The sequence below is a fragment of the Hakea prostrata genome, chromosome 11 (assembly GCF_041222555.1).
Source record: "Hakea prostrata isolate BN-2017 chromosome 11, UWA_Hpros_2, whole genome shotgun sequence".
NCBI classification, from domain to species: domain Eukaryota; kingdom Viridiplantae; phylum Streptophyta; class Magnoliopsida; order Proteales; family Proteaceae; genus Hakea; species Hakea prostrata.
Genome location: NC_142610.1, coordinates 4575037 through 4601607, shown reverse-complemented (window position 1 = coordinate 4601607; position 26571 = coordinate 4575037). Strand labels below are relative to the sequence as shown.

Below are 26571 nucleotides of genomic sequence, written 5' to 3'. Positions count from 1 at the left end.
CCGGCCAAAAAAAAAAGAAAAAAGAAACCCGTGGCTCGCCTTCTATCTGGTGAATGACAATCACCTCACCTCTTCTCATTTTTTGTTATTCCTGTGATGTACACCTTTTTAAGGGAACTAGAAACTTCAAAATAGTGGGAGGATAATACTTTCTTATTAATGTATTATTTCCTCTTCATTCGTGTTTAAATTGATGCTTTTGGCTGCTAGATTTTGCCCTGTGCTTGTTATTCATATGTGACATCTATGCTCTATACATATGATGTTATTGAGTCAATAATGATATGTTCTTCAAATAAAAGTAAAAAGAAGCAGGAGGGGCTCCTTTTGGTTGCCAAGGAAATTGCGGAAATGTGCAGATAAAATTTACCCAGAAAGGAACTCAGATTATTAGCAAAGTACTCTTTATAGGTTTGAAACTTCACTTGTCACTAAACTGTGTTGAAATGGCTACTTAGGATAGCTAAGAGAGCATTAGAGGAAAACGGGCTAAGAAGTTCACCTCTTTGGATGCTTCAGTACATTATCATCTATCACTTTGAATTGGATCATTGCAAAGCAAGAATTTTATTTATTACTCGAAGAAACCGGGAACTTGTTCAGGATCAACAATAAGATCAACATTTCTTGGGATGTGAAAACTCAGTTGTTGGGTCAAGCTTTTCAACTTTGTTGATCTGAAAAGCTTTTGGAAGTCCTCTGCAGCAGTTGTTAAAACAGAATACGCAGGAAACAGGTAAAGGCTATCTTGGTTGGAAAACAACCTTGGGGAATTGGAGGTGAGGCTTTGTAAATTATGACCTCCTTCAAACCATGGAATGGTAGGAGCTTCATGCATCGCGTATGAATCGTTCTACCTATGTATATCACTTTACGCAGGCCATTGAAAACACGAGATATATAGTCGTCTGACCTGAATGTTTTTCGCCTTTCTTGTGTCCAAGTCAACATAACTGAAATTTTCTGAGACTAGTCTCCAGTGTGAGCTTCCGCAGGGAGGGTGATCTGTGATCAAATTTTCTCGCTCATCAGCTAGCCAGAGATGTACTCAACCTGAACCAAAATCATATCAAAGCCTATAATCAAGCATCTCTTTTTAGTTTTATGAAATTTCTAAATATGAATAGTGAATAATGGTTAAGAACATTTTTGAATTGAATACACAAATCAACCCAGATAGTGGGGTCATGCATGAACTGAATACAGAAACAAAACTAACTGAGATTTCAGGTTTAGGGTTATAAATTTTTTTTGATTCTGATATGGTTTTGGTTTAGCATTTCTGTTCTACAGCGTAATGAAATCAAATTGAGCCCATTGACAATTTGACACCCTTGTTCTGACCAGTGATTTTTCCGAGCTACTGACTTCTACATCTCTCCAAGAGTTCTTCAAGAGTTCTTCAAGAGGGAAATATGTATATTGCTTAAGAATTAAATGGACCAAGTTCTCCTCCAATCCATCCACCATGGGACAAAACTAAAAATGTATCAGAAGGGTATTTTGGCCAACATGGCTTTGCCCTTGACCCATCTTTGGACTTTCAATTCTGGACCACTATGATTCAATTCTCAAGGCCAAGGCCCTTGCGCCGAGGGAAGGTATTTTTTTTGTTCTAGAGCTGAAACTCAGGAATACTGTTATGGAATTGGATTCTGTAGAACTTATTAGGTTCCTGAATCAGCTGACTCCTACCCTGGTGGAGATTCCAACCTAATGTGAGAAATAGAGGAGTAGAGGGGATTTGAACTTGGGACATGGGGGCTACCAAACCACTTGGGAGTGAGCTTGGGACCACTAGACCACCGCCTCCGGTGTTGTATTGTTAATTGCATGTGTTAGTCATGCTTAAATATATAGACCCATTTCTACCCAAAGGGAAGGGGGATTTAAGGTAAATAGTCCTTTGGGGATGCTTATCATATAATGTCGAATCCATAAAAAAGGTTTGGCTAGATTTTTTTTATGTCAGTTGCCGACCCTAATGCACCAACCCTCCTCCTTTACCTGGACTTAGGAATGGCAACAAAACATTGCAAGAGAAACAATTTGGGTTTATGCCGATAAGATCTACAACGGAAACTATTTACCTAATTAGGAGATTTATGGAAAGCTATAGAAAGTACCGAAGGGGCAAGGGGCCATTTTTTTAAATTTGATTAGTTCCCTGTTTTATTTTTTTCCCCCTTTTTTTTTTCACTACACATGTGAAGCACTACTATTTAGCTCCCCATAATATTAAAAAAAAAAAATTTAAATAAAGATTATGGATAGATGTCATTCTTAATCATTATCTAACTGTTACCATTAAATCCCTACTTTTAAGGAACAGAAAGTTAAAACTTAATTAATAAATTAATTCACTATCCACAAATTTTTAAATTATCTCATATTTATATTCTTATTTATTCCTTCTTGAGTCTCCTTTTTATTCATCCACTTTGTTTTTTCTCTGCTTTCCTCACCCTTCTCACAAACAGCTTAGGTAGTTAGAGAAAATTTAGAAAAACTAGCACACGTTGTAGTTTTCATAAATCATCTCCACAATTATTATATATTCACTCTTTCTTTCTCAATTATTCTAGTAATTTTTTCAGAAAACCTTAGAAAATCACAAAGGCATGAACCAATTGATTTTTTTTTTTTCAATTTAATTATTGAACTAATTGTTTTTTTCTAACATTATATTGAAGTAATTATTTAAGTAATAAGTATTTTCTCTTTCTTTGAATTTTTTAATTTAATTATTGAACTAATTGAATAATTGTTTTTCTAACATTATGTATTTGTATGGTTGTATTGAACTGATTATTGAAGTAATTGTTCTATTTAAAAAAAGAATTATTGAAGTAATTGAATTAAAATTTGATAAAATATCTAATAGTGGGTCTCATATGAGCTCACACAATATGTGTGTGTGTGGGGGCTTAATGCTCGTCCGATGGGGAGGTTATTGGGACTTATTATTGCCCCTCCCCCTGTAATGTTTAATCCTTGCTTTGCCCTTGAGTATAGAAAATGTAGGAAAGACCTTCATATTGTATTTATTGACCTAGAAAAAACTTATCATAGAGTTTCTAGAATGTTAATTTGGCAAATATTAGAGAAAATAAGTATTGCAAATAAATATAAGGCATAGTTAAAGATATATATGATGGTTCAGTGATAAGTATAAGAACGGTATAGGGACAAAGTAATGAATTTCCAGTTACAGTTGAGCTACATCAATGATCAATTTTAAGTCCATATTTATTTGCATTTGTAATTGATGAGTTAACCAAAGACATTCAAGACCAAGTTATGCATTTTGGTGATAGATGTATGCATTTTGTTGATAATATTGTGTTGATAGATGATATTCAAGTGAGGGATCAATACCAAGTTAGAATCATGGAGAACAAATTTGGAATCAAGAAACTTTAAAATTTAGAACGAAAAGCATAATATCTAGTTTATAACTTTAGTCATGATAGGGCAAAAAATGAGGTGGTGAAACTTGATGATAAGGAGATTCCTCAGAGTGATTGTTTTATGTACCGAAAATTAATCATAAATAAAATAGGTGATATGAAGATGATGTTTCTCAGATAATTAAAATAGGGTGGATGAAGTGAAGAAGTGCATTTGGGGTCTGATGTGATTGATGTATTCCATTAAAGCCTAAAGGAAAATTCTATAAGATCGTCATTCAACTAACTATGATGTACGGTGCAAAGTGTTGGGCTGTTAAAAAAATCATATAAATAAACTCAGTGTAGTAGAAATGATGATGCTAAGATGGATGATTGACAAAATTAGAAATGACAAGATAAGAATGATCATATAAGAGTTGGTCTAGGAGTTGGTCCCATAAGTGATAAACTTTGGTAAAGTCGTTTGAGGTAGCACGACCATGTTTAATGGAGACCTATAAATACTCATGTACAGAAAAGTAATATAATCTAGATTAAAGGAACTAGAAGAGCTAGAGACAGATGTTATAAGATATTCTTAAGAGAAGTGATGATGAAGGATATGCATAGCTTAGCTTAGGCCTTGTATTTAACATGACCTCAAATAGAATTGATTGAAATGCAAAAATCCATGTAACTGACCTCATTTAGTTGGAACAAGACTTATTGTTGTTGTTGTAGTTCTTTGGGAATATCAATTTTAGGTCAAACATGAATGATGCCCACTTTAACCCCTTGGATATAAGTCCAATAAGGCCATCATGAATTCATAATATTCAATACTTCTCATTTAAAATAGTAACTTTATATAAGGGTAGATTATTATTTCATAGATGTGGGGTTTTATCCTTGACCTCCAAAGGGATTCAAACTCTTGACCTTATACTATACAGTGTTGATTTTTACCAAATGAACCAATCCCTTATAATTATAAATTTTAATTTAATTAAGGGCATTAATTAAATCTAATTAAGTTCAAGCACGTTCATAGCCTGATTAAGACCCGATGGTATGACTTGATTGTGATCTGACCCCAATAGAGTTGGTCCAATATCCAATCCAACTACCTTTAAGCACAGTGAGACGTAACAAAACCCAAGCAACACCCCAGCTTCTTGTTTTCAACCTAATTAATTAATTAAATGCTTAAAAGTGAATTTAGAAGAAAAAATTACTTATGGGGTAAGACCATATGGTAATATTATCCACCAGATTTTGCTTGTGAAGAAACCTTTACCATTCTGGTCAATCTTTTAAATTATTATAAAAAAATAAATCTAATTTCTTTGGATTTAATGTGTATTTGTTTTTTAAAATGCATTCAAGAATGTCACAAGCATAGTTCGAATTTCGACCGTGTGTCGCTCCTTGGCAAATGAAAAGTCGGGCGACTTTTGGTAGGGGTTCGATGAAAATCGAACCCCGTTTCGATGGGTTTTTTGGTCATTTTGACCTGAAATTTGATGTGTAGCCTAATTTGAGGCTAATAAACACATTGGTAGTGTTATTTTGATCTAAAACATTACCTAAACTAATGTTCTTAATCGACCCATGTCCTACTATACGCGGACAAGCCCCAAACTAAAAACCTAAAAACTCATAAACCAAATCATATAAAGTCTACAATTCATTGTACAAATCTGTAATACATAAAGTCATCCAACCATATAAAATCTGAAACTCTCGTCTCGTCTGTCCCGTGCCTGGTGGATCGAATTCCTCCGACTCGTCGTCTCCATTGATGCCCCCCAACAAATTCACATACTCATCCCATCTCATCGATATTGAAATTGTCTAAGTAATCATTCACCGCGTTCTATGCGGTCATCTTCCGCCGCCGTGAGAACTCCAATTTGAGGGAAGTGAGAATAGGGCCAAGGCGTTGCCATCGGTGCCCTTGTTGGTACGAATGACTCGATTGTGAAAGAGGGAGAGGGACACCATAGCTCCCATGATACGAAGAACTAGAGGGGACACCATAGCTCCCATGATACGAAGAACTAGAGGGGTTACTAATTCCCATATCATCTGTCCATCCGAAGGAGGGAGAGGGACACCATAATTACCCGTAGGCCAATAACCGGTGTGGAGCCTACGGACTCATCCAAGCTCATGGACCCCATTGACGCAATCGCCGCATCCCAAGGATTAACATAGTCATGGCCGCTCCCCTCGATGGTGGCTCGGCCTCGTATCGGATATTGACGACCACGCCGATAATCACCACCATGATCATAATCCCGAGTGGCATGATCAAAATGACTCTCCCCGGTGTATCCGGTGGGGGCTCCTGTCTCTCGGTAGTGGAACATGTATACGCTCTCCAATTCCTCCACCACCACCACCACCACTACCACCACCACCACCATCATCATCTCCACCACCACTACAGAGTGTGTCATCATTGTTGTCCTCGCTCCTCCGTGCCTGTGCCATCATCCAATCCTCATCGCGTCCTCCTCCATGTGCCCGACCCTCTTCGGTGCCATATAATCACCCACATTAACCCCCGCAGCTTGAGCTAGTTCTGGTCGGCCTCCCTCCAGGTTGGTCCAATCCGCTCACCCCCGTCCAACATCCCCGGTGAGGGGATCTTGTCATCTTCGCAACATCAAATATATCATCGAGATTGATGTATTGCCTTTCATTCCGAGCCTCGCTCCCCGGCATATTGCGCTTCAACCTCATATTATAGTGAATAAATACGAGGTCATTTGACCCGCTTCCCAACCGGTTCCTCCTCCGGAGTGGATCATGCTGAATGTACTCCAATTCCTCTCACATCCAGAGCAGCAAGTCCAACGATCCCGATCCAATCTTCGCAAGTTTGATGAACTATTGCCATAGAGATACCACCATTCAGCCGCATTATCACAAAAACATTAAGTTAGAAACTCAAAAGTCAAAATACTCAAAACATTTATGCATCTAAGCCCTAAGGATCTAACTATATAAGTATCTAACTGGATCCATGGTTTCTCTCCCCGCTCTACCGCTCCACTAAAAGACCCAAATGCATCTCTAAACAATTTGATCTCAATAATACAATCATTAGTATTGATTGGTTATCTAAATTATTTAAACAATTAATACAACTCACTAATCGTTTGAAATTCCCAATGTCTCACCTCATTGTGGCAAAATGATTGGACCATCTCATCTGCTCCAACTTCGTTATTACCTCGTATCAAGGCATCCAATAGGTTTGTGTCCAACCCTAAATGTTGACTATATTGATACTTAGGGTTTAGAAAATATCTTATAATTAAAAAGCTTAAAATTAGTACCAACTACCAAAATACCAATACCTACAATGCTACAAGCCCACAAGTCTACAAGACTACAACTACAAATCAACAACCCGAATATTTACTTACCGGCCCTATGAAGAGGATGCATCGATGAGCTTCCATCGTGCATCGACAATATCTAAGAAGCCCATGTCCTCTAGTTTCCCTTTATGCATCCTTCATACGCTCAGGGATGCTACGTGGCATAGTGGGTCCCCTCAAGGAAGAGTCCACCATACGCAAGACCTTTACTATAGGATCTATGGTCCAACACTACAGAACACATCTCCAATCATCGATGATATTGTTCTCCCCCCATTGGTCGTCTAATTATCACAAACTCATTAAGTCAATAGACAATAAATATCATACAAGATAATCATAAACTCATAATATAAATATAATAATTTATAAGATGAAATAATAGATAGTTATCTTACTTGGATCCCCCATCAAACCACTCTCGATGCAAACATGGATCCGAGGCCCACTTCTTATCTTGCATGCTGCTCGGCCGAAATTTGTCGCAATCTTGTCGGACCGTCGCACCAACTCACCTCCACATGATCTCCCATCATTCCAAAGCAACGTTTGATTGTAGATGAGTTTTACCTGCTTCACTCTCCTGTTGTGGACATGCTGATTTTTCCAATGTCCTTCGCATTAGGTCATTGAATGTCCCAAGGTGTCCACATAAGGTTATAATCTGAAGCCATCAACACTTCACCGGCCTTCTTATAGTTGGAGCCATTGTCTGACAATTTGCACCACATTTTTCCTACCAACCTGGTCATCACATCCCCGAGACCCATGATATATCTCTGGTCTTTCGTTGACCTAGCATCCACTCGATTTCGAGCGTTCTCCATCACGATACCTGAGTTGATGATGGACTTTCTCGTCGCCTCCATCCATCGCATGATGTGCATCCATAAGTATCCCAAGGGTTTCTACTATCAATATACTCCCCCTCTTGCTTCTCCTCTTAGGAGGGTGGTCATCAACTCTGGTTGGGACCACTATATCCTGCCCCCCTGCTAGTATCAATCATATTCTATATTGACCCCTGTCGTGTTTGTCTGTGATTGTTAAATCCACTTTGACATTGCCTTCTTTACCTTCTTTGCCATACCTTTCCATCACCATATCTTGCTGCTTCCCCTTTTCTCCGAATGTATCATCTTCTCCATGGTCTCCCCTGTATCGTGTTCCGTGTGTGGCCCCTCCACTCGATGTTGGGGCCCCCGACTCTGATCCCCACATGCCTCCCACCCCTCCCCCGTCGGTCTAGCCCCCGTGGCCTGTGGCCCTCTTTGCTCTCTCCCTTCCGCTCCCGTGGTCATCTCCTCTCTCCATGCCCCCGCATATCCCTCTCCTCCGATCTCTTCCACATCCATCACATCCCTATCATCTCCAATCATCCCATTGTGCCCCCCCATCATCTGTGCTCTTCTTTCCTCTCATCTTTCTTCTTCCCCTTTTGTTTTTGTAAATCCCCGGTAACTTGTTACATCCATCCTCGCTTTAGTCCATCCTTTGAACTCCCGTTTCCCTACTCCGTGCCCCGAGTATATTCTTTTGTGACAAAAATTACACTCGCTTTTTTTTGTCTCCATCATGCCTCTTTCCTCTTCTCCTCCCTCCTCTATCTCTCGTTTCCCCCCTCCTCCCTCCTCCCTCTCTCTCCCCCGAGCCCCTCCCCCTCGCTCCCACTGCCTGTCTTTCATTCAATAACATTAACAAATACACATCATTATAATTGTTTATCCATTAACAATCTATTTTTGTATTGCATGTATGATATAATTATAAAAATATCGCCATATCAAACCCATGAGCCACATGGACAACACAACCAACGTTAATACTTATATAATTATTCCATAATTTTCAACTTTCCCCATTTTCCCTATTTTTTGCATTTTTCATAATTATTGATATTTTTATTAATATCTATTTTTTGAAAATAAAATAACTTATTTTTGGTCAATTTTACTCCTGTCCTAGATCCTCCAGTTCCCATATTTTTTTCTATCATCATACAACCACCTATCACTTAAGTAATCATACAGATAATCAAATATCATTTTTTACCCCAAAATAAAATTAAATCTTTGAAAAATTCCTCTAATCTTCTCCTTATTCACATATATTATTTCAAATCATCCACATCATATCTGCTTTTTAATTACTTTTTTCTTTTAACTCTCCTCCCTCCCCCCCAGATTCTGTTCGTCCTTTTCTGCTTTCCCCTAGTTAGTGCAAATAGATGAGATTCAGATAGAATGGTGGTAAAATCTCATATGGACGAATTTGATGATATCTTATCGATTTTAAGACGGATTTAGATGATAGTATTTTTATGGAAAACAAACTGCACCCCTCTCTAAAATCAAAACCTTGCAAATACTCCCTCCACCGTTAACCCCGTTACTTAGACTGTTAAATAATTTTAATATGACCATATTACCCTCAAATATGGTAACGTTTGAACTTTTTATTTTCAAGAATTTTTTACATGAGACCCCTCCATTTTCATGGTAAACAAGGTGCACCCCCTTTAAAATAAAAAACCTAGCAAATACTCCCTCCACCGTTAACCCCGTTACTTAGGACTGTAAAATAATTTTAAAATGACCATATTACTCTCAAATATGATAATGTTTGAATTTCTTATTTTCAAAACCATACCACCTCACTCCTCATAATTACTCATGATGCCTTGTAATCTGTCATCAGCACTCAGTGGTGGAGCCACGTTGGGACCGGAGGGGGCCATGGCCCCCCGGATTTTTTTAAATTGTAAATATCCTTGTTTTTCTCCTTATTTCTCTATCTTTAAATGTGAAATACCACTATTTGTTCCCCCTCCAAAAATTAAAAATAAAAGTTTAAGATAAAGATGATGGGTACAAATGTCATTCATAATCTTTATCTAATGATTATCATTAAATCCCTAATTTTAAGGAATAAAAAGTTAAATTCTAATTAAAAACTAACTCACGATCCATGAATTTCTCCTTATATATTCTCTCCTATTTTCATTTCTATTTATTATCTAATGAATCTCCTCTTTTATTCCTATTTTTTCTCTTTTTTTTTTCTCACACGTCTCACAAAATATTGAAGTAGTTAGAAAACTTTGGAATTTTCCTAAATCTTTTCCGCATTAGGTATTCACTCTCTCTTTCTCAAATTATTCATTTCTCTCTCTCAAACTCACAAATTTTCTATTAATTTACCTAATTCTGAGATGGGACTTACAATGGATCCCACATTGGCCCACATACATTCGGCCCCCCCCCCAATGTTCAATCCTGGCTCCGCCCCTTGAGTCAGCATTGCCAATCAACTCTCACGATTACCACCGGAGGGATATTTCAGGAGAAGCAGTGCATACCTCATCTTGAGGAGAAGAAACGTTGCAGGAGAAGAAAAAAAAAATGCAAGTGAGGTACGCACTGCTATTCGTAATGGGACAGATTCATTCTATTCGTGATGGGACATATTCGAATAGTTCAGATGTGAACTCGAAAGTGTATTTTCGTTATGCATTTACATCCCAGTTACAGGTGATCAATCAGTCAGCTAGAAAGTTTGGTAGCCAAAGATCTAAGCTAGAGTCAAGAAGCTTAATGGAGGAATATTTAATCAATCAACAGACTAACAGAGCATGATTGTTCGTTTAAAAATAATTGATTGATATTATAATAAGATTTAAAAGATGTTTAATGACTTAATCTAATTCTAATACTTTAATTAATATATTAATAGACATCAAATATTCTTAAAATGGTTTATCTATATTAAATATGATTAGGTGAAGGAAAACTGAGATTTCTACCCAAAAAAACAATAAATAAATAAAAGGCGAAGTGGGCCAGCTTTGGTCAAACCTAACATTCGCGACTCTTAATAGTGTATATTTTCGATAGATCCTAAGCCACTGTGCTTCTTCAGAAGTCAGAAGACTCAGAACCCACTCGAACTTCGAGCTTCTAGAGAAGCGAAAAGATGAAGAGAAAGGAGGGCTGCTTCCTTGTTTGTCTTCGAAGACCTGGAAAGTCAAGCTGAGAGAGCCTTTCCCACAAGGAACCAACACAACAAATGCTTTCTTATCCATAGAAAATGACTTTACCCACACAAATCTCCAAAGTTTTAATATGAAAACGACTTGCAGTTAATGTAGTACTTAGTCGAAGTGAGGATACACCTAACAAGACTTTTGAAATTATTATTATTTTTTTTTTTTTTACCAAAGGCCATGACTTAAGTGAAATTGTATCATAAGAAGCATGGTAAATCATATCGTTGAATTTTCGATTACTATGGCAACTGGCAAAAAAAATTTTAACTGAAATCGAATGGCAATGTTTGAGTGAGATATCGGTAATATCTTGCCAAAAATCGCTGATTCGTAAAATATCGCTGAATTTCTCGAGTTCAACGATATAAACTGAAACATTGCCGATATTTTATCATATTTTTCTTCAATCTCTGATATATAGCAGTATATCTTGCTTTATTATTGACGGATATAATATTGTTTGCGAAGATCAATTGAAATTTCACACAGATCTAGAAGTTTTGTGAAGTTTTTTCATCTGAACACCACTTTAGGTGAAGTTTTAGAAAAACCAACAATTCCTATGTGTTTATTGACATCAAACTATGCTGGACACCAAAGTTGGGCCTAAAATTCCCCCAAAATGAAGGGCCGAAATATATATGGCTGAAACTAACCAATATTTTGCTTGAAATATTGGTGACACTCGCCGATTTGCTAGGTTCAATAGGGGATAACCGGCAAATTTTGTTGAAACTTCACACCTTGATTAGAAGATATGAGGAATGATACGCATACCAAGGTTATGAGTGTGCTTTGGCAAAATATAGATATGAGATAGGTGAAGCGTTATCTACTTAAAGATTGGATACGAGATAAGACACAAGTTTAGTAAATTGATATTGAAATAGTATTCTCGTCATTTTATTTTGAGACTTTCACTCAACTGAATTTGTTAGATGTATAGTATTGGGTTGGGTTTGACTCTTGCTAAAGACATGCAAAAGCTCATTTTCTATACATAAAAAGTGCTCCTATACTTAAAAAAATATTGAATTAAGATATATGTAATATAACTTACTTAAATGAGTCAAGCGTAATTCATTTAGGGCCTGTTTGGTTACATGAGTCTGGAGATTTCAAATATCTAGAGATTTCAAATCTATAGAGTTATAATTTATAAAATTAGATGTTTGGTTGTGGAATGAAATCTGATTATCCTAAAAACTATTTGATCGCGGTTTTGTGAGGCAGATAGCTTTTTGAAATCTTTGGTTTCACCCCACCCTAATCTCGTTCCGTTGTGGTGATCCGTTCTGATCCACCCGGGTTGATCTTCTGTCCAGGTCTCGGTTCGTAACCCCCTAAGCATGTTCTTACTTTTTTGAAAAGTAGTTTAACTTTCTTTATATCAACACTTAATTGTTATTTCTATAGGCAAAGCATGACATTCATACATTTTTTTTCTTCTTATAAGGATCTAACTGATAAAATTTCTGATTTTTTTTTTTAATTTATTGTGTTTTAGGGGTGTCAGTAATATCTACCCAAAATCAGCCCAAATCTCCCTCAAGCTCGAGTTGAATTTGGCTTCGACTTTTTAGGCAAATTTGTGTTACAAATAATTAGTCCTGACAAGACCAAATAGGGTTCAAATTTAACCCTGGAATCAACCCAATCCGACACTAACAATTCTGAATTAATTTAATTTAATTTAAATTATATAAAAATTAATTTTAAACAATTATTTAACCAACTATTCCACTAACCACTTCAAAGAATTAACTCAGTTGACAAATATCAATATTTTATAAATTTTCTGATAAAAATCAATATTCTACAAGTTAAACATCAAGAGGTTCAAATTGGTGTACTTAAACAGAGACGCGTGTCTGGTGTAACTGGTTATATTCTCTTTTTTTTTTTTCTTGATAAAAACTGTTATATTCTTCTGTTCTGAAAAACAAAAAAAAAGCTGTTATATTCTCTCTCTGCCATTAATTGTCATATCTGTAATGAAACATGTGGAGCCATGTTGGAGTGCCATGGCATGCCAAGAAAACGATTTTCATAAAAAGAAAAAGAAAGAAAACGATTTTTTATTTTTATTTCATTTTTGTGAAGTCATTAATCTCCTCTTGTTCGAAAGATTATTGAAGTGCTCGAGTGGAGGGAAGTTCAACGCTTTTCGTGATTGCTTCCTTTCTAGCTAATCTTCTCTGCCATCCATTCCATTTTGATTAACTCTGTATATTTGATTTCGTGGGGTGAGAACTTTGTGGTTCAATCATTGCCTTACTCTTCTTCAAGGTAACAGTTTCCAGATTTCAAGAATCAAAATTTGGTTTCTTTCAATTTTCCATTCTTAATATTATTGATTTGTTTTCCATTTCCACCATTAAAACTGTTTCAAGTTTCAGAACCTCTCTCTCTCTCTCTCTCTCTCTCTCTCTCTCTCACATATCGAGAAGTTATAAGCTCCTGCTACCCATTTAAACGCATTAAAAGAACTACTGTAACGGCTCTCTTTTCGCCATTAAAGCTCTCTTTCCTGGGTTTTCCGTTTTCTTTTTTGGGTCCGGATTAGTTGATCTATTGGACTTCTGGGTTCTTACCGATCAGGAAAGTTACAGCTTCATTTTTATGGTTTCCCTTTCACGACCGCCAACTGTTTGATGATTTCTACCTTTTTAGGCTTGAAAGATGCACAAACAATTATTCTTGCAATCTTCTTTTCTTTTTGTTCTAGAAATGATGCACAAACAGTTATGCTTGCAATCTTATTTTCTTTTTTGTTCTAGAAATCTTCTTCACATTAGATTTTGAATCATAGATTCCACAGATTATCTGGTCAACGTTTGCGATTTTGACTTTTCTGTCCAAGAGAGGGAGAGGAAGTTTCAATGCTTTTTGGCTTAAAATCCAAGCAGACTTGAGATTTTTCTTTCTGAAGCAGGGAGATTGTGGTTCCGAGTTTAGAAAGAAATTTTGGGTTCCCATCCAATTTCAGAGAATTTGAAGCTTCAATAGCAGAAATTCTTAGTCCTGATTAGGTTGGAAGTTTACAGTACTTCCTTTTTCAGTTTTTAGATTTTCTTTTTATGTTAAAGAATTTTTCATTGTTTCTGAAGCTGATAGATTTAAGTCCACATCTTAGATTTTTAGATTTCTGGTTAATCTGGTTGAGAGAATTTGAATTTTGTTGGTTTTTGTTTGCAGTGATGGGTTCCTTCAAGGGCCATGTTCTTCCAGGCACTCTGTTCTTATTTGTTGGTGTTTGGCACATATGGTGCTCAGTTTTAAGGCATGTGGAGAATCCAAAATCTTTTAGGGTTAGGGTTTGGAATCCTGTGCCTGGATTTAATGGGAAGCTCAAGTACCTGGAACTTTATGTGATCACCATCGGATCTTTCATCGACATGTCAATTGAACTGCTGTACTCAACCCACCTCAATTTCTTCGTTAATGGCGTCTTAAATCCTTCACATATGAATAACTTTGAACATGGAGGGATGCTTTTCATGTTCTTCATCTTTGGGGTTATTTCTCTGCTCTCTCAGAAGACCAGGTGAGTTCCTCTTCTTCCTTAACTTTTTCTTGTTCATATGTTCAGTCAATTCCTTATGGATGATGCTTAACAGTAATTTTGACCGTTATATTGGTTCCTTTCCTGAAACGCCAATGATAATAATGGTAATGTTGACAGTGAATCCATTTTCGTGTTAATCTGTTACTGTTCAGCAAGACAACGCGTCAATCACCATTCAATCACCATTAGTGTATCGATTTAAAAGGTGATGGGAAGTAGGTTTCATCCCAACCGTCCAAGAACTATGATACAGGCTGTGTTTGATACTCTTCTAAGTGGAAGATAGAATATTCTGTTATTTTATATCAATATAAGCATATTCTGTTACTCTTGGCATTATCATAAGAGCAAAAGGTACTGCTTGGACATTGTAAGTTACAACAAGAACATAAGGGTTAAGATACATTTTTCATTTCATAACTTTTACTCCCTTCCCACCCTTTTCCTTTCTTCTCTTCTTCTTCCTTTCCCGAGCATACCCAATGTGTGAGTCTCCGGCCAGTAACATTTTGCTTGGCCATTTCCTAACCAACCCATTGCTAGAGCCAGCAACCCCACCCCCCCTCCCCAACCTTTTATATATTTATTTTTATTTTGTTGTTGGGGGGGGGGGGGGAGGGTTAGGGATTTTGGAGCAGTTAAAAGTTGTGATACTGAAACCTTATAATTGAGAACATGTATGACCTCAATTCATTGTTTTGACTGTGTCATTGGGCTTCTATTGTTTCCTATTTCATTTTGGGTGAGACAAGAATACTATTATAAAGAACTAAATTGGGTTTATTCCTAGAAGATCCACAATGGTAGCCGTTTACTTAGGGCCTGTTTGGTTACTTGAGTCTAGAGATTTCAAAAATTTTAGAGACTTCAAATCTATAGATTTTAAATCTATGGAGTCATGGTTCATAAAATTAACTGTTTGGTTAGCCTGAATCTTTGGAATGAAATCTGTAGATTAATATTGAAAAAGCATCTATGGAATCATGGTTCAAATGTTTAGCGCTTTTATAGTCATACCCATAAATCTATAGATTCACGTTTTTAGTGTAAAAAGGTGAATCCCTAGATTTCATGAATCCAGGGATTCACACAACCAAATGGGTATAAATCTCCCATTTGTGAATCTAGAGATTTCAAATCTCTAGATTCATGTAACCAAACAGGCCCAAGGAACCTGTAGAATGATTTAGAAACTACAAGAAAGTTCTGCGTATGGTCTTTCTTAACCTAGAAAAAGTTCTCACAAAATCTCTAGAGAGTTAATATGGCAGTTGTTAGAGAAAAGTGTTTCAAGTAAATATCCGGACATAACTAAAGATAGTTTCATGGTGAGGTGACTAGTTTAAGAACTATGGGAATTAGTGTAGTGAATTCCCAATTACATTCAGGCTACATTAAGGATTAGCTTTAAATCCTTATATCTTTGTGCTTATCATGGATAATTGAACCAGTAAAGTTCAGTATGAGCGTCCTAGCCATATGTTTTTGGTTGATGACATTGTTTTGGAGATCAATCTTGGAATCAAAAGGTTTAACATGAAGACATTCATGCCAAGTTGAAGCTGTAGAGAACAAGCCTTGGAATCTAAATGTGGTTGTCATATTCCTTTAATACTTCATTGGAAATTCTATTGGACACCATACAGTAGAATGTCGGAAAATTAAGGAATGGAAGTATTAGGTCCAATACATGATAAGCAGCTATAGGAAAGTTGTTTGAGTTGGTGTAGCTATCTTCAATGGAGGCCTTTGGTTGCTCCCATATGGAAGGGTGATCTTATTCAGCTTTAAGGAACTGAAGAAAAAAACAAAAAGTCAGGCCAGACCAAAATGGTCCTAGGAGAAGCTGTGAGGAAAGCCAGAGACACCTTAGGCGAGAGCTCTCACTCTGCTTTTCTTTCTATTCTATTGAATTTTCATGAGAGCCTTCTATCATGTATAACCTCAAACACAGATGATTGGATGGGAAGAATCCATGAAGTGAACCCATTTAGATGGGATAAGAGTGTGCTTTTGTTGTTGTTCAATTGCTTTAGTAGTTTAGCGCATTTGTTTTTCTAATTAAAGTCTAAGGGATTTACATTGGAGTGGATCCAAGTGCATGGTTTCCCAATCAAATTTGGTATCGATCTGAATGCATAAACTCATCTGAGTCTGGTACTTCGTGTCACATGGTTCTGAGGGATTTAAATAGTAAATGCTTATCCTATATGGTATCCTTCAATTGTGGACATGAACAATTCAACCCTTATGGTGTCAGATCTACTAGGGTTATTTATGCATTAGTAGTGGGTAAGTGAAGATACTCTGGTTGGTACTTTCTCTACTTGAATGACAACGGTCTTATTCTTTGATCGTAGCTGTTTATGAATTCGTTCACTATTTAAATTACTATCCAAAAGATCTACTCAGACATTGAGAGAGAGAGTTGGACGTTATGATATGGTGTAAGAGTCATACACAGGGACCAAAGAGTCAGATAGAGGAAGGAACATAGGAACGCTAAGAGATGGGCAGGTTCCTTATCATGCCTTATATTTTTGCGAAAATAGGGTAAGCTAACAGCAACAGGGGACGAGTGACAACAGATGAGCAAGTGTTTTCTTTCCGTTTAAATTTGAGGGGAAAAAAGGCCCATAAGGACAAATAACGGAGAGGGAGATGTATAGAGGTTTCTCTTTTCTAGATAAGAAATTTAATAAGAATAGGAAAATACTACGAAGGGGTTGGGAATGCTACTGCTAGACCATATTATGGCAGTATACCAGGCAATAAAAAGGCAAGTTTTTTTTTTTTTTTTTTGGGGGGGGGGGGGGGGGGTGGGTGGGTTAAGGATGCAAAGGCAGTTCTTATGAACAACAGTATGATGATATCTAAATGAGAAAGAGTTCTTTTCTTTTTCCTCTCTCTTTTCTTTTTCAGTTGGCGGGGGGGAATACTAAAAGGGTCATTGGATTAATAGAACTTATTATGAATGTTATTTCTATCGAGTAAAGAATTATTCTAAACAATCAAAAAAAGATTCATATTTCTGATAAATTATATGATATCGTATGGTATAAGGAACTACTCGGAGTCAGGGTGTGACATACCTTGAGGCAAAACTTGATCTGTAACTTGGATAGGTATCGAAAATGGGGACCTGTACAGAGTTTATATGGTGAAGAGTGACAACATATCTTTGCTGGAATTGTATGATGAAAATTACAATTATTGTACCAAAAACTGCCTTCTAGAAAATGTTTAAAAGGAAACAGCTTGACGTCTATCCAATAATGACTTGGAACTTGAGACTGTCTCAGTACACCAAGGTGAGAAAAGGTTCTTTGGATGATGCGGCTGTAAAATATCAGACTCAATTCAATTCCTCCTCTGTGAACAGAAAACAATGTTAGTAATTACCATTGGTGGATTTGATGAAGAGCTACTATCACCTAGAGCTTCAATTTTATTGGGTTCTGACAGACCACTAATGAAATGAGTCTATAGAAGTAGGGGCAGAATGGATTTTATGAAATCATGAGTTAGAGGTGAAGATACGTGGGGGGCAGCTGGTTGGCTGAGAGGAAAAAACAGTTTGGCAGGGAGGAATAATTCTGATTAAGAAGGAAGAGGAAAGAGGGGGTGGCAGTTTTTGGAGTATTGAGTGAGGAGTTGGGCCGTCAGGTTTCTGTTGAAGTTGGGAGAACTTGCATTTCAGTAGCCTGCAACTGTGAGTTCTATTATTTTTTATCTTTCAGTTTCCAGCTTTGAAACTTAATTCCCATAATACAGCTGTAATTTTATTACCTGAAAATTAGGTTCCTTAGGTTACTGAGGCCTAACATTTAGTCCAAGATTTTGAGTGTGGGCTTGAAATATATCTGCAAATTTAAACAGATAGGAAAGATTAGCTCAATGGAACACATTAGAGAGGAATATATGGGAAATAGGAAATGCAAAATATTTGGGAGTTGGGAAACTGAGATAGAAAATAGAACCATTAAGATTTATATTTTCTCTTCTCTTTGATTCTGATTGGATATTATAATCTGAAACAAAATTTTGCAACTTTGAAAATGGTCAGTACTTAGTTTGGAACTGAGGGTTAATGTCTTTCATGAACATTATCCCTGGCTCATGCCCAATGGCCAGCACTTGCAATCATCATTTCCTTGTGGAATTACTTTATCTGGCTTTGTTTACTGAAACAGAGAATGAGAGAGGGAGTTGCCAAAGTAACTAAATTTGGTCAAAACTTAATGTGACTTTCAATTTCGATGGAAATGACTTGGAAAGGCATCCTAGAGTGATATTTCTTATCCAACGCTCATGCCAGACACGTCATTGGTATACATTTGTTTGTTGCATCTTAACTCTTTGTGTGTGTGTGTGTATATATATAGAGTGTTCTTACTTGTTTGGTGCATGGCATGTGGCTTCCTATTGAATCTCAATGTAAATATAGTAATTGATTGATCTGAAATGACTTGGAAAGGCATCCTAGAGTGATATTTCTTATCCAACGCTCATGCCAGACACATCATTGGTATACATTTGTTTGTTGCATCTTAACTCTTTGTGTGTGTGTGTGTGTGTATATATATATATATATACAGTGTTCTTACTTGTTTGGTGCATGTCATATGGCTTCCTATTGAATCTCAATGTAAATATAGTAATTGATCTTTAAACAGTCATTTCATCTCTTCTGTCTGCTCCCAGGTTCTTTCCCTTAACAGAAGGAGCTCTATGCTTGATAGCTTCCATGGCATTCTGTGCAGAGTATTTGTTGTTTTTTTTTCATTCAACCACACATATGGGTCTTGAGGGATATTATCATCTCATCCTTGTTCTTCTCATTGCCATTTGCATTATCTCAACTGTTGCTGGAGCTCTTATTCCCAACAGCTTCCCAGTAGACTTGTCTAATGGGATTGCTATCACCCTACAAGGCCTTTGGTTCTATCAGACAGCCTTCACTCTTTATGGGCCGATGATGCCAGATGGTTGTTTCTTGAAAGTGGACCAGATCATGTGTCGATCAAAGGATAGTGAAATTCGAGGGGAGTTGCTTGCCAATTTCCAGCTCTTCAGCTTAACTTTTGGTGTCCTTGTTGCTGTTGTTGGATCATACATTTTTGCAGCTTCCAGATATGGCCATTCCGAACTTAATAGCTTGCATGCGGGTGAAGATGGGTTAGACAGAGACTAAAGCCAAGGTATGCGTCTTCTCTGACCACTGCACATATGTTTGAATTATCTAGAGTAAATTTAAAGTCTGATCCAGTTGGACATTTTAATGACATGCCACTCATTTGAGGGACAACCATGTTTATAGACGAGAGCTTAAATTCTAATCCTCTAGCTTGTGCATGAAGAATTTTAGTATACCATGTTCTTTAAGTCTCTAACAAGGGTCTTTGGTTCAAGCCTTCAACGTGTGGATGCTGCATTGTTCTCATTTTTTATTTAGGGTTTTCTATGTTTGAAAATTTTATGTGTTCTGCACTAGGAACATGTGAGTAAGATGGTATGTCTCCTTAGAGATCTTAGTTGTGAAAAAAATTTGGAAAAAAATAAAACCTAGAAGCTAGTAATTTTTCCCATATATTGTTTGCCATGGTTGAATTTCCTTCCTGTCATTGTTGTACTAGCAGAACTCTACAAAAACCACAATTAGCCTTCTGTAAGATATGGTTTGTTTTTTCCTCAATATTTTTTGCAAGCCTTTCTAAATTAGTAGATACAAGCAATCAATGAGGATGGTATAAGTGGCCTTCTCTCCTGGCATTGCCAAAGCTGAAAGAAAGACAAAAATGAGAGAAAGCAGAGATTGCTCAACCTTAAAGGTGGAAATGTAGTAAATAACTGTCTGTTTCACTTCCAAATGTCTCTTATACTAGTTGGACCTGCCTTGCCTCTTCAAGGAATAGACTCAGGCTTGAGTTGCTGCAGCTGTTACCTATGGCAATCCACATAGTAAAGCTCCCACACACACACCCCTTCCTTCCCCTGTAGGCTTGAGAGAGTCCTTTGTCCTTGACATTGGCCATATCGTGATAATTAGATATGAGGTGAGTGATGCCCTTTTCAGTTGGGCTCTTTTTTTTTTTTTGATGGAAAAAATACGCCCATGAATTAACATATATAAGAAAGAGAATAACCAAAAAAAAAAAAAAGGAACTGGAGAAGGAGCCAATTTTCCTCCCAAAAGAGTGTTATGTTTACAATTTCCTTTTTCTGTTTAATAAACTAGAGCCTAGGGGTAATTGTAGAGCATGTTGGTGGAGTGACATGGCAAATCTATAGCTTTGAACCTGGAAGGTGGGCCCAGTACAGAAGGTTAGCTAGTTGTTCACTTATGTCAAATTAGGTCATTGCCTAAAAGTTGAGTGGACTGCCAAATAGCAAAAACCTAGTAGGCCTACGCAAGTCCCTTTCACTTCGTCAACATTCACATGTAACAAAGCACAAGCTGGTTCTGTTAATTCAATCTCTATTCCCACACTGCAGGAGCCTCATGCACTCAGGATGCCCTTTTCTGGTTAATTGAACCTTAATATTGGCATAACAATTTATTTTTGAGAACAGTGCTTACTGTTGAGATATTCTCTAATTTCTAGTACTTTTTATGTTTCCGTATAAATACTTGATTGGAATTTTATGATGTCTTCAATTCACCACATTATGTTTCCCCCTTCCTAGTGTTTTTTCCTTAATTTTTTTATTTTAAGGTGGCACCTTGGTTTGCCATTTCTGTCCTCACTTAATAACAAAAAAGTAACAACATGCTGAGCAGCAGCATCTCCTAATGCTTTCTCTCACATGGGGCAGTGACATGATTACACCCCCTCCCCTCTACCCCCTTGCCAGTGTGCGATCCACAGCAGGGGGCCATGCAGCCTGCCGACCAAACTCCTTACAATCTTTCATATTATTTAACCAAAGAAGGGATTCATGCGCCGGAGATTCTGTCCTTACTCCCATCCAGGATCTGTAAAAAGAGGTGGTTTGTACTCTCGATGGGGCTTTTGCCCTGGCCGAAGTTTTTCTGTACAACTGTGCACCGTTCATGGCCATGCCCAAAACCTGTTGCCAGTTTAAGTATATACTGTATATGATTCTTGAAGAAGGATGTTCACAAACTCTGTATAAGCTAGTGGGATTAATTACACCAAAGAATTGTTAGATGATGTAAATAGTCAGCTGCCCTTTGTTTCTTCTTTCCAAATACTTCAAACCTTGTCCATATGAAAGCACTCCTCATGTAATGTATATTGCAAAGGATTTTTGCTTTGAACATCGTTATTTAATCTTTGTAAAAGAAAGTTCTTACAGTTTCTACTAGTTTACTGGTCCAGCATTTAGGACGCCAGTTGTTGATGCCTGAGTTTCTTGGTCTTAACAGGCTTAATCACATATATGATAGAGAAGTCAGATTTAAGTTGTGTGATGATTAGAAGCTTGGAAGCAGGAACCAGGTCTTGTGGATTTTCAAGAGACTGCGGCATCTGGGTATTTGATCCCTTCATCTTTGCTCTTTTTGTAAATGCTAACACTCAATTTGTTTATCAGTGCCCCATATAGTCACAAAATAGCTCTAGAATAGACCAAGTTGTTTGGTGTCTGAACATAGGGTGAGGTCCAAAATAATCTCTGCATCTTTTGTTCCAGTTTTGGTTTGAAAAAAAAGAAAGAAATGAAATTGTGTAATTTTTTTCCCTTTCTGAAGTCGAATTTTGGTGGTGTTGTATATTAGTGTAATTGCTATATTTTAATCAGAGACACCGGAGGTGTAAATTGTTCAGCAAGACCTCCATATTTACCCTCATCTGCTACAGAAGAATTCCTTGTACTAAACCCCTTATAAATAGATTTTTGTGATCAGAAAGTGTGAAATGAAATATTCCTTCTGCATCATGGATATGGGTGTGATGACAAAACACACAGCTTTCTACCTGTCCTGCCTTTCACGATGTCCATCCCACAGATCTCAGATCATCAGGGAAGTTCTTTGCGTTCTTTGCTGCTGCTGCAAGTCAGGTAATTGAAAATTCAATTTTCTCGAGAATTTAAAAAATGTATGGTGACTGCCAAAAAGGATTAGTTTCTACTTAAGAACAGGATTAGAAGCAGTAACTCTGAAATTCTAGATATACTGGATGAGTCAGATTCAGATTCAGATTCAGATGTAATTTCCCTAGTTTCCAACTCAATGAAGTCCCTAGTAGTTGCATGTTGGTTGTCTTCATCAATGTTCTATTTATCTCGCACAGAAGAATGGTCATTTACCCAAAGCAAATCCTTTCCCCAGTCCTTGATGATACATTCAAATAGTAGTTCCATGAAGTTTTCTTGGATGGTCGACCCAATGATCTTGCCTTGTCTACCATAGAATCTCAGTGAATGTATATTTTGAGTGGAGATGCTTTACAGTAAAAGATTGTGCTCTTTCTCACACCTTTTCACCATACATTTACGAGAGATGTGTATTTTTTTAGCATTGGTAAACTATAAATATTCAAAGGCGTTTCTCTTTCTCAAATGTGTGATGGAGGGACATGAAGGGAGTATAACCTTCTACCCTCTGCCCATTTGGATAGTGGATTCGGACTGTATGTTTTCCTCCTCGCACCAAAAGAAATGAGAGTTCCAAATTAAAGTCAAGAATGTTTAGAGGGGCAGTCAGGGGACCTACTTCAAATAATTTCAAGCTCCATTGGACTGTATGTTTTCCTCCTCGCACCAAAAGAAATGAGAGTCCCAAATTAAAGCCAATAATGTTTAGACGGGAAGTCCGGACTTGCTTCAAATAATTTCAAGCTCCACAGATTAGCAATGGATACGTTGAATCATCACAGGTTTGGCTCCTTTCAAAGGACCTCTGCTTCTATGGAGTGTTAAGGATGCATTCCATGGCTAGGTTGTATTGCGCACATCTCTAATTCCTACTAAAGATCAGGTCAACTCACTATACCTACTTAACATAAGATAACAAGATAGTTTCAGAAGCCAACCTCCTCGGACCTGTGTTCCACATTAATGTTTGTGATTCCATGTAATGCAGCTGCAACCTGTCGAGAACTAGGATCCCTTGAATTCGAATCAAATCTTCTGCCATGAGATTGCTAGGACTGAACAGACTTCCATAGTTCCATGCACCTTTAATACTATCCTTTGGATCGACCAGAATACCGAACAGTACGCTGTACGTAAGATCAGAATCTTCATATACAACCATTCTAACGTAGTACTGCACCGTATAACAAGAACGATCTCAAGCAGTTAACAATCCAACCTCTCATGGGGAGGTCTTGGTTTGCACCCATCCGGTGGTAACCGAATTGAAGGACTACTTAATAGATTCATTTAGTCTTGCAGAAAAACTGCGATCACTTCAGCTTTTGTGCTTAAACACTGGAATCGCAATTTTGTTCAAAGATTGGAAATTATGGAAAACCAGGTTCGAAGTGCACTAACAGCTTATGCCTCACAAGCTCTCCATGCCCACTCTACAGATTGGTATCAAGAAGAAGGTAGGCTAACGGCAAACGGCAAACCTCAAAAAGGTCACTGTTTAGTTACAGACAAAATGGCTTCAGAAAAGTAGAGTTCTCTGGCTACTGAACAATGAACAGAAGACATCTTTCTTCCATCAAAGTACCATATGAAATGGATTAAAATCTCCAGGACCAGATGGATTTCCAAGATTATTTTGTCAAAATGCATGGGAAGGAATAAAATATGACGTTGTGTTGTTTAGATGGTGAAGGCCTTTCTCTCTACGGGTACCTTCACATCTTCCATCAATGACGCATATATTGTCATCATTCCTATGGTTTCGAATCCCACCTCTGTAGGAGATTACCGGGCTATTAGTCTATGCAATATGAGTTATAAGATTATTTCCAAAGCTTTAGTGAATAGACTGAATTTCGTTCTTCTTACTATTGTCTCATTTCCAAAAAAATGGATTTGTTGAAGTCAAGCATAAACAAGTCAGGCATATTCAGAACAATGTTTTTATAGCACATGAGGTCATGCACAAATTACATAACCATTGGCAAAGAAAAAAAGGTCTCATGGATGTGAAATTGGACATAAGCAAGGCATATGATTGTTTAAAGTGGTCTTTCGTCACACAAACGCTGCAAGCATTGGGCTCTCCATTGCAATGGATAGATCGGTTGATGTTCTATGTAACAACACCTCATCACTCAATTCTTCTTAACAGCTCCCCCCCCCCCCCTCCATTGCAATGGATAGATTGAGACAAGGAAATCCACTTTCATCCTACTTATTTGTATTATGTGCAGGTGTTCCTACTTCTCACTTGGAGGCTGTTTAAGATCAAATCAGCTAAAAGGCATCCAACTGATGAGGGGAGGGCAGCTTCTATCCCATTTGGCATTTGTAGATGATCTCATTCTTTTTGGTCAAGCAATTAAGAGAGAAGCAACTCTTTTCCAGACACTCATCCAACAAAACTCGAGCATATACTATTGTCCTAGTACATCTAATGCCATCAAATGTGAGTTATCTGCTCACTCTCACATTACACTCACAACAGAGATGGACATCCACTTGGGTATTCCTCTGATTCCAGGCCGCCTGAAGGAAAAACAGTGTTTTATTCTTTATTGTGATGGGTCAATTCAAGATTACAAGGATGGGAAGCACAAATCCTCTCAGAAGCAGGAAAAAACAGTATTGATAGTCTACAATTACAGCCATGCCCAGTAACATCATGTCATGTTTCAAATTGCCAGCCTCGGTACTTCAAGACAGAAAACTTGTCACAAACTTTTTGGTCCTCAAATAGAAGGTAGACACATTAGATTGGTCTCTTATTTGCAAACCTAAAAGAGAGGGGTCTCAATATCAAGAATTTACATTCTTTAAACCTAGCTCTTCTGTCTCCGAAGATATGAGAACTTCTTAATTCCGATCAATCCCTTTGGGGCTGTTTGATGAAAGATAAATACTTCAAGAACTCTACGTTCTTAGAAGCATCGGATTCGCCCTCAGCTTCATGGGGATGGAAATCTCTTCTACAAGCTCAACCCCTTATACAACAAGGTTTATTTGTACAGGTGGGTACAGGAACCACAGTCAATCCGTAGACAACATCTTAGATTCTAAATTGTGAATTAGACACAGGCTGTTACCCTTATGTAACTCTAGCTCCTTCAAATGTAATTGAACTACTTCAACCAAACACTTTCTCATGGAATAGATCTCTGATTCAACAATGGTGGCTTGCAGATGTAATTGATACAATTGTTAATCCTCCACTTCCATTAACAACAACTGAAGATCGAGTAGTCTGGAAATATACAACTACAGGAAAATTCACAGTTCGATCTGCTTATTGACTTCATCAGTCATTGCTACCTGTGATTCAATCATCTACATCATGGCAAAGGTTATAGAGACTTCCTTTACCACCGCGTATCATGCATTCACTTTGCGTGGAAATCTTTGCATAATAAGCTACCTACAGCTGATTTCTTGATCTCCAGAGGATGTCATATACCTTCATCATGTTTATTTTGTGGCATAACACTGGCAACACCTCAGCATTTCTTTTTGACATGCAGATTTGCAACAGCACTGTGGATTATATTGTCACTCCCCACACTAGATATTTCTGCAGATTTCCAATCAGAGGTACACACTCTCATCTATCAGTACTTTCAATCACCTACCAAGAGGTTTTTGCCTGTGTGTAGTAATCTCTCTATGGCATCTATGGAAGTTATAAACGGCAATGATTAACAGTAAACTTCAGAAATTTGATCATCATGGGCACTGCTTTTATCACATTTGCAATTCTTAGAAATCCCAAAAATCAATCATTTGCTATTTATCCATTGGAGTCCACCACCAACACGATGGTAGTAAATTTCAGGAATGCAGGCGCTCTAGATTTGGAGGTATTGCTAGGGACTCATAGGGAAACTTTCAGTTTGCTTTTGGTGAAGGATGTCAATATAAAGATGCTATAGTAACGGAAGCCTTAGCAATTCATAAAGCTCTGCATTGAGCAGCCAACATACAAATCTCAAATCTCTTCATCAAGAGTCATAATCAATCCCTCATCACTAAACTTAAAACAGCATTCCAACATTCCAACTGTTGTTTCATGACATCACATTTCAGCGCATACACCGTGAAGGAAACTTTGCCGCC

At 37.4% G+C, this 26571-nt stretch overlaps 1 protein-coding gene across 3 annotated transcripts; it reads left to right on the top strand.

The window, feature by feature from the left end:
* The first annotated feature begins 12838 nt into the window (after nucleotides 1–12838).
* On the top strand, nucleotides 12839–22849 carry LOC148999680 (plant viral-response family protein). Of its 3 annotated transcripts, none has more exons than XM_089140427.1 (5): nucleotides 12839–13118; nucleotides 13765–13861; nucleotides 14028–14376; nucleotides 19102–19598; nucleotides 21788–22849. In XM_089140427.1, exons 3-4 carry the CDS (start codon nucleotides 14030–14032, stop codon nucleotides 19589–19591), a joined length of 837 nt encoding a protein of 278 aa, XP_088996553.1. In that variant the 5' UTR covers nucleotides 12839–13118; nucleotides 13765–13861; nucleotides 14028–14029; the 3' UTR covers nucleotides 19592–19598; nucleotides 21788–22849. The 3 variants fall into 3 exon arrangements, with proteins under 3 accessions (XP_088996553.1, XP_088996552.1, XP_088996551.1); XM_089140426.1 differs by having other exon boundaries at nucleotides 13651–13861; XM_089140425.1 differs by lacking the exon at nucleotides 13765–13861.
* The last annotated feature ends 3722 nt before the right edge of the window (nucleotides 22850–26571 follow it).

Bases quoted from the DNA above. Each gene is read 5' to 3' on its own strand.
- LOC148999680 (XM_089140425.1), top strand. From the start codon at position 14,030: ATGGGTTCCTTCAAGGGCCATGTTCTTCCAGGCACTCTGTTCTTATTT. The intron at 14,377-19,101 runs GTGAGTTCCTCT...GTCTGCTCCCAG, and splicing joins CTGCTCTCTCAGAAGACCAG to GTTCTTTCCCTTAACAGAAG.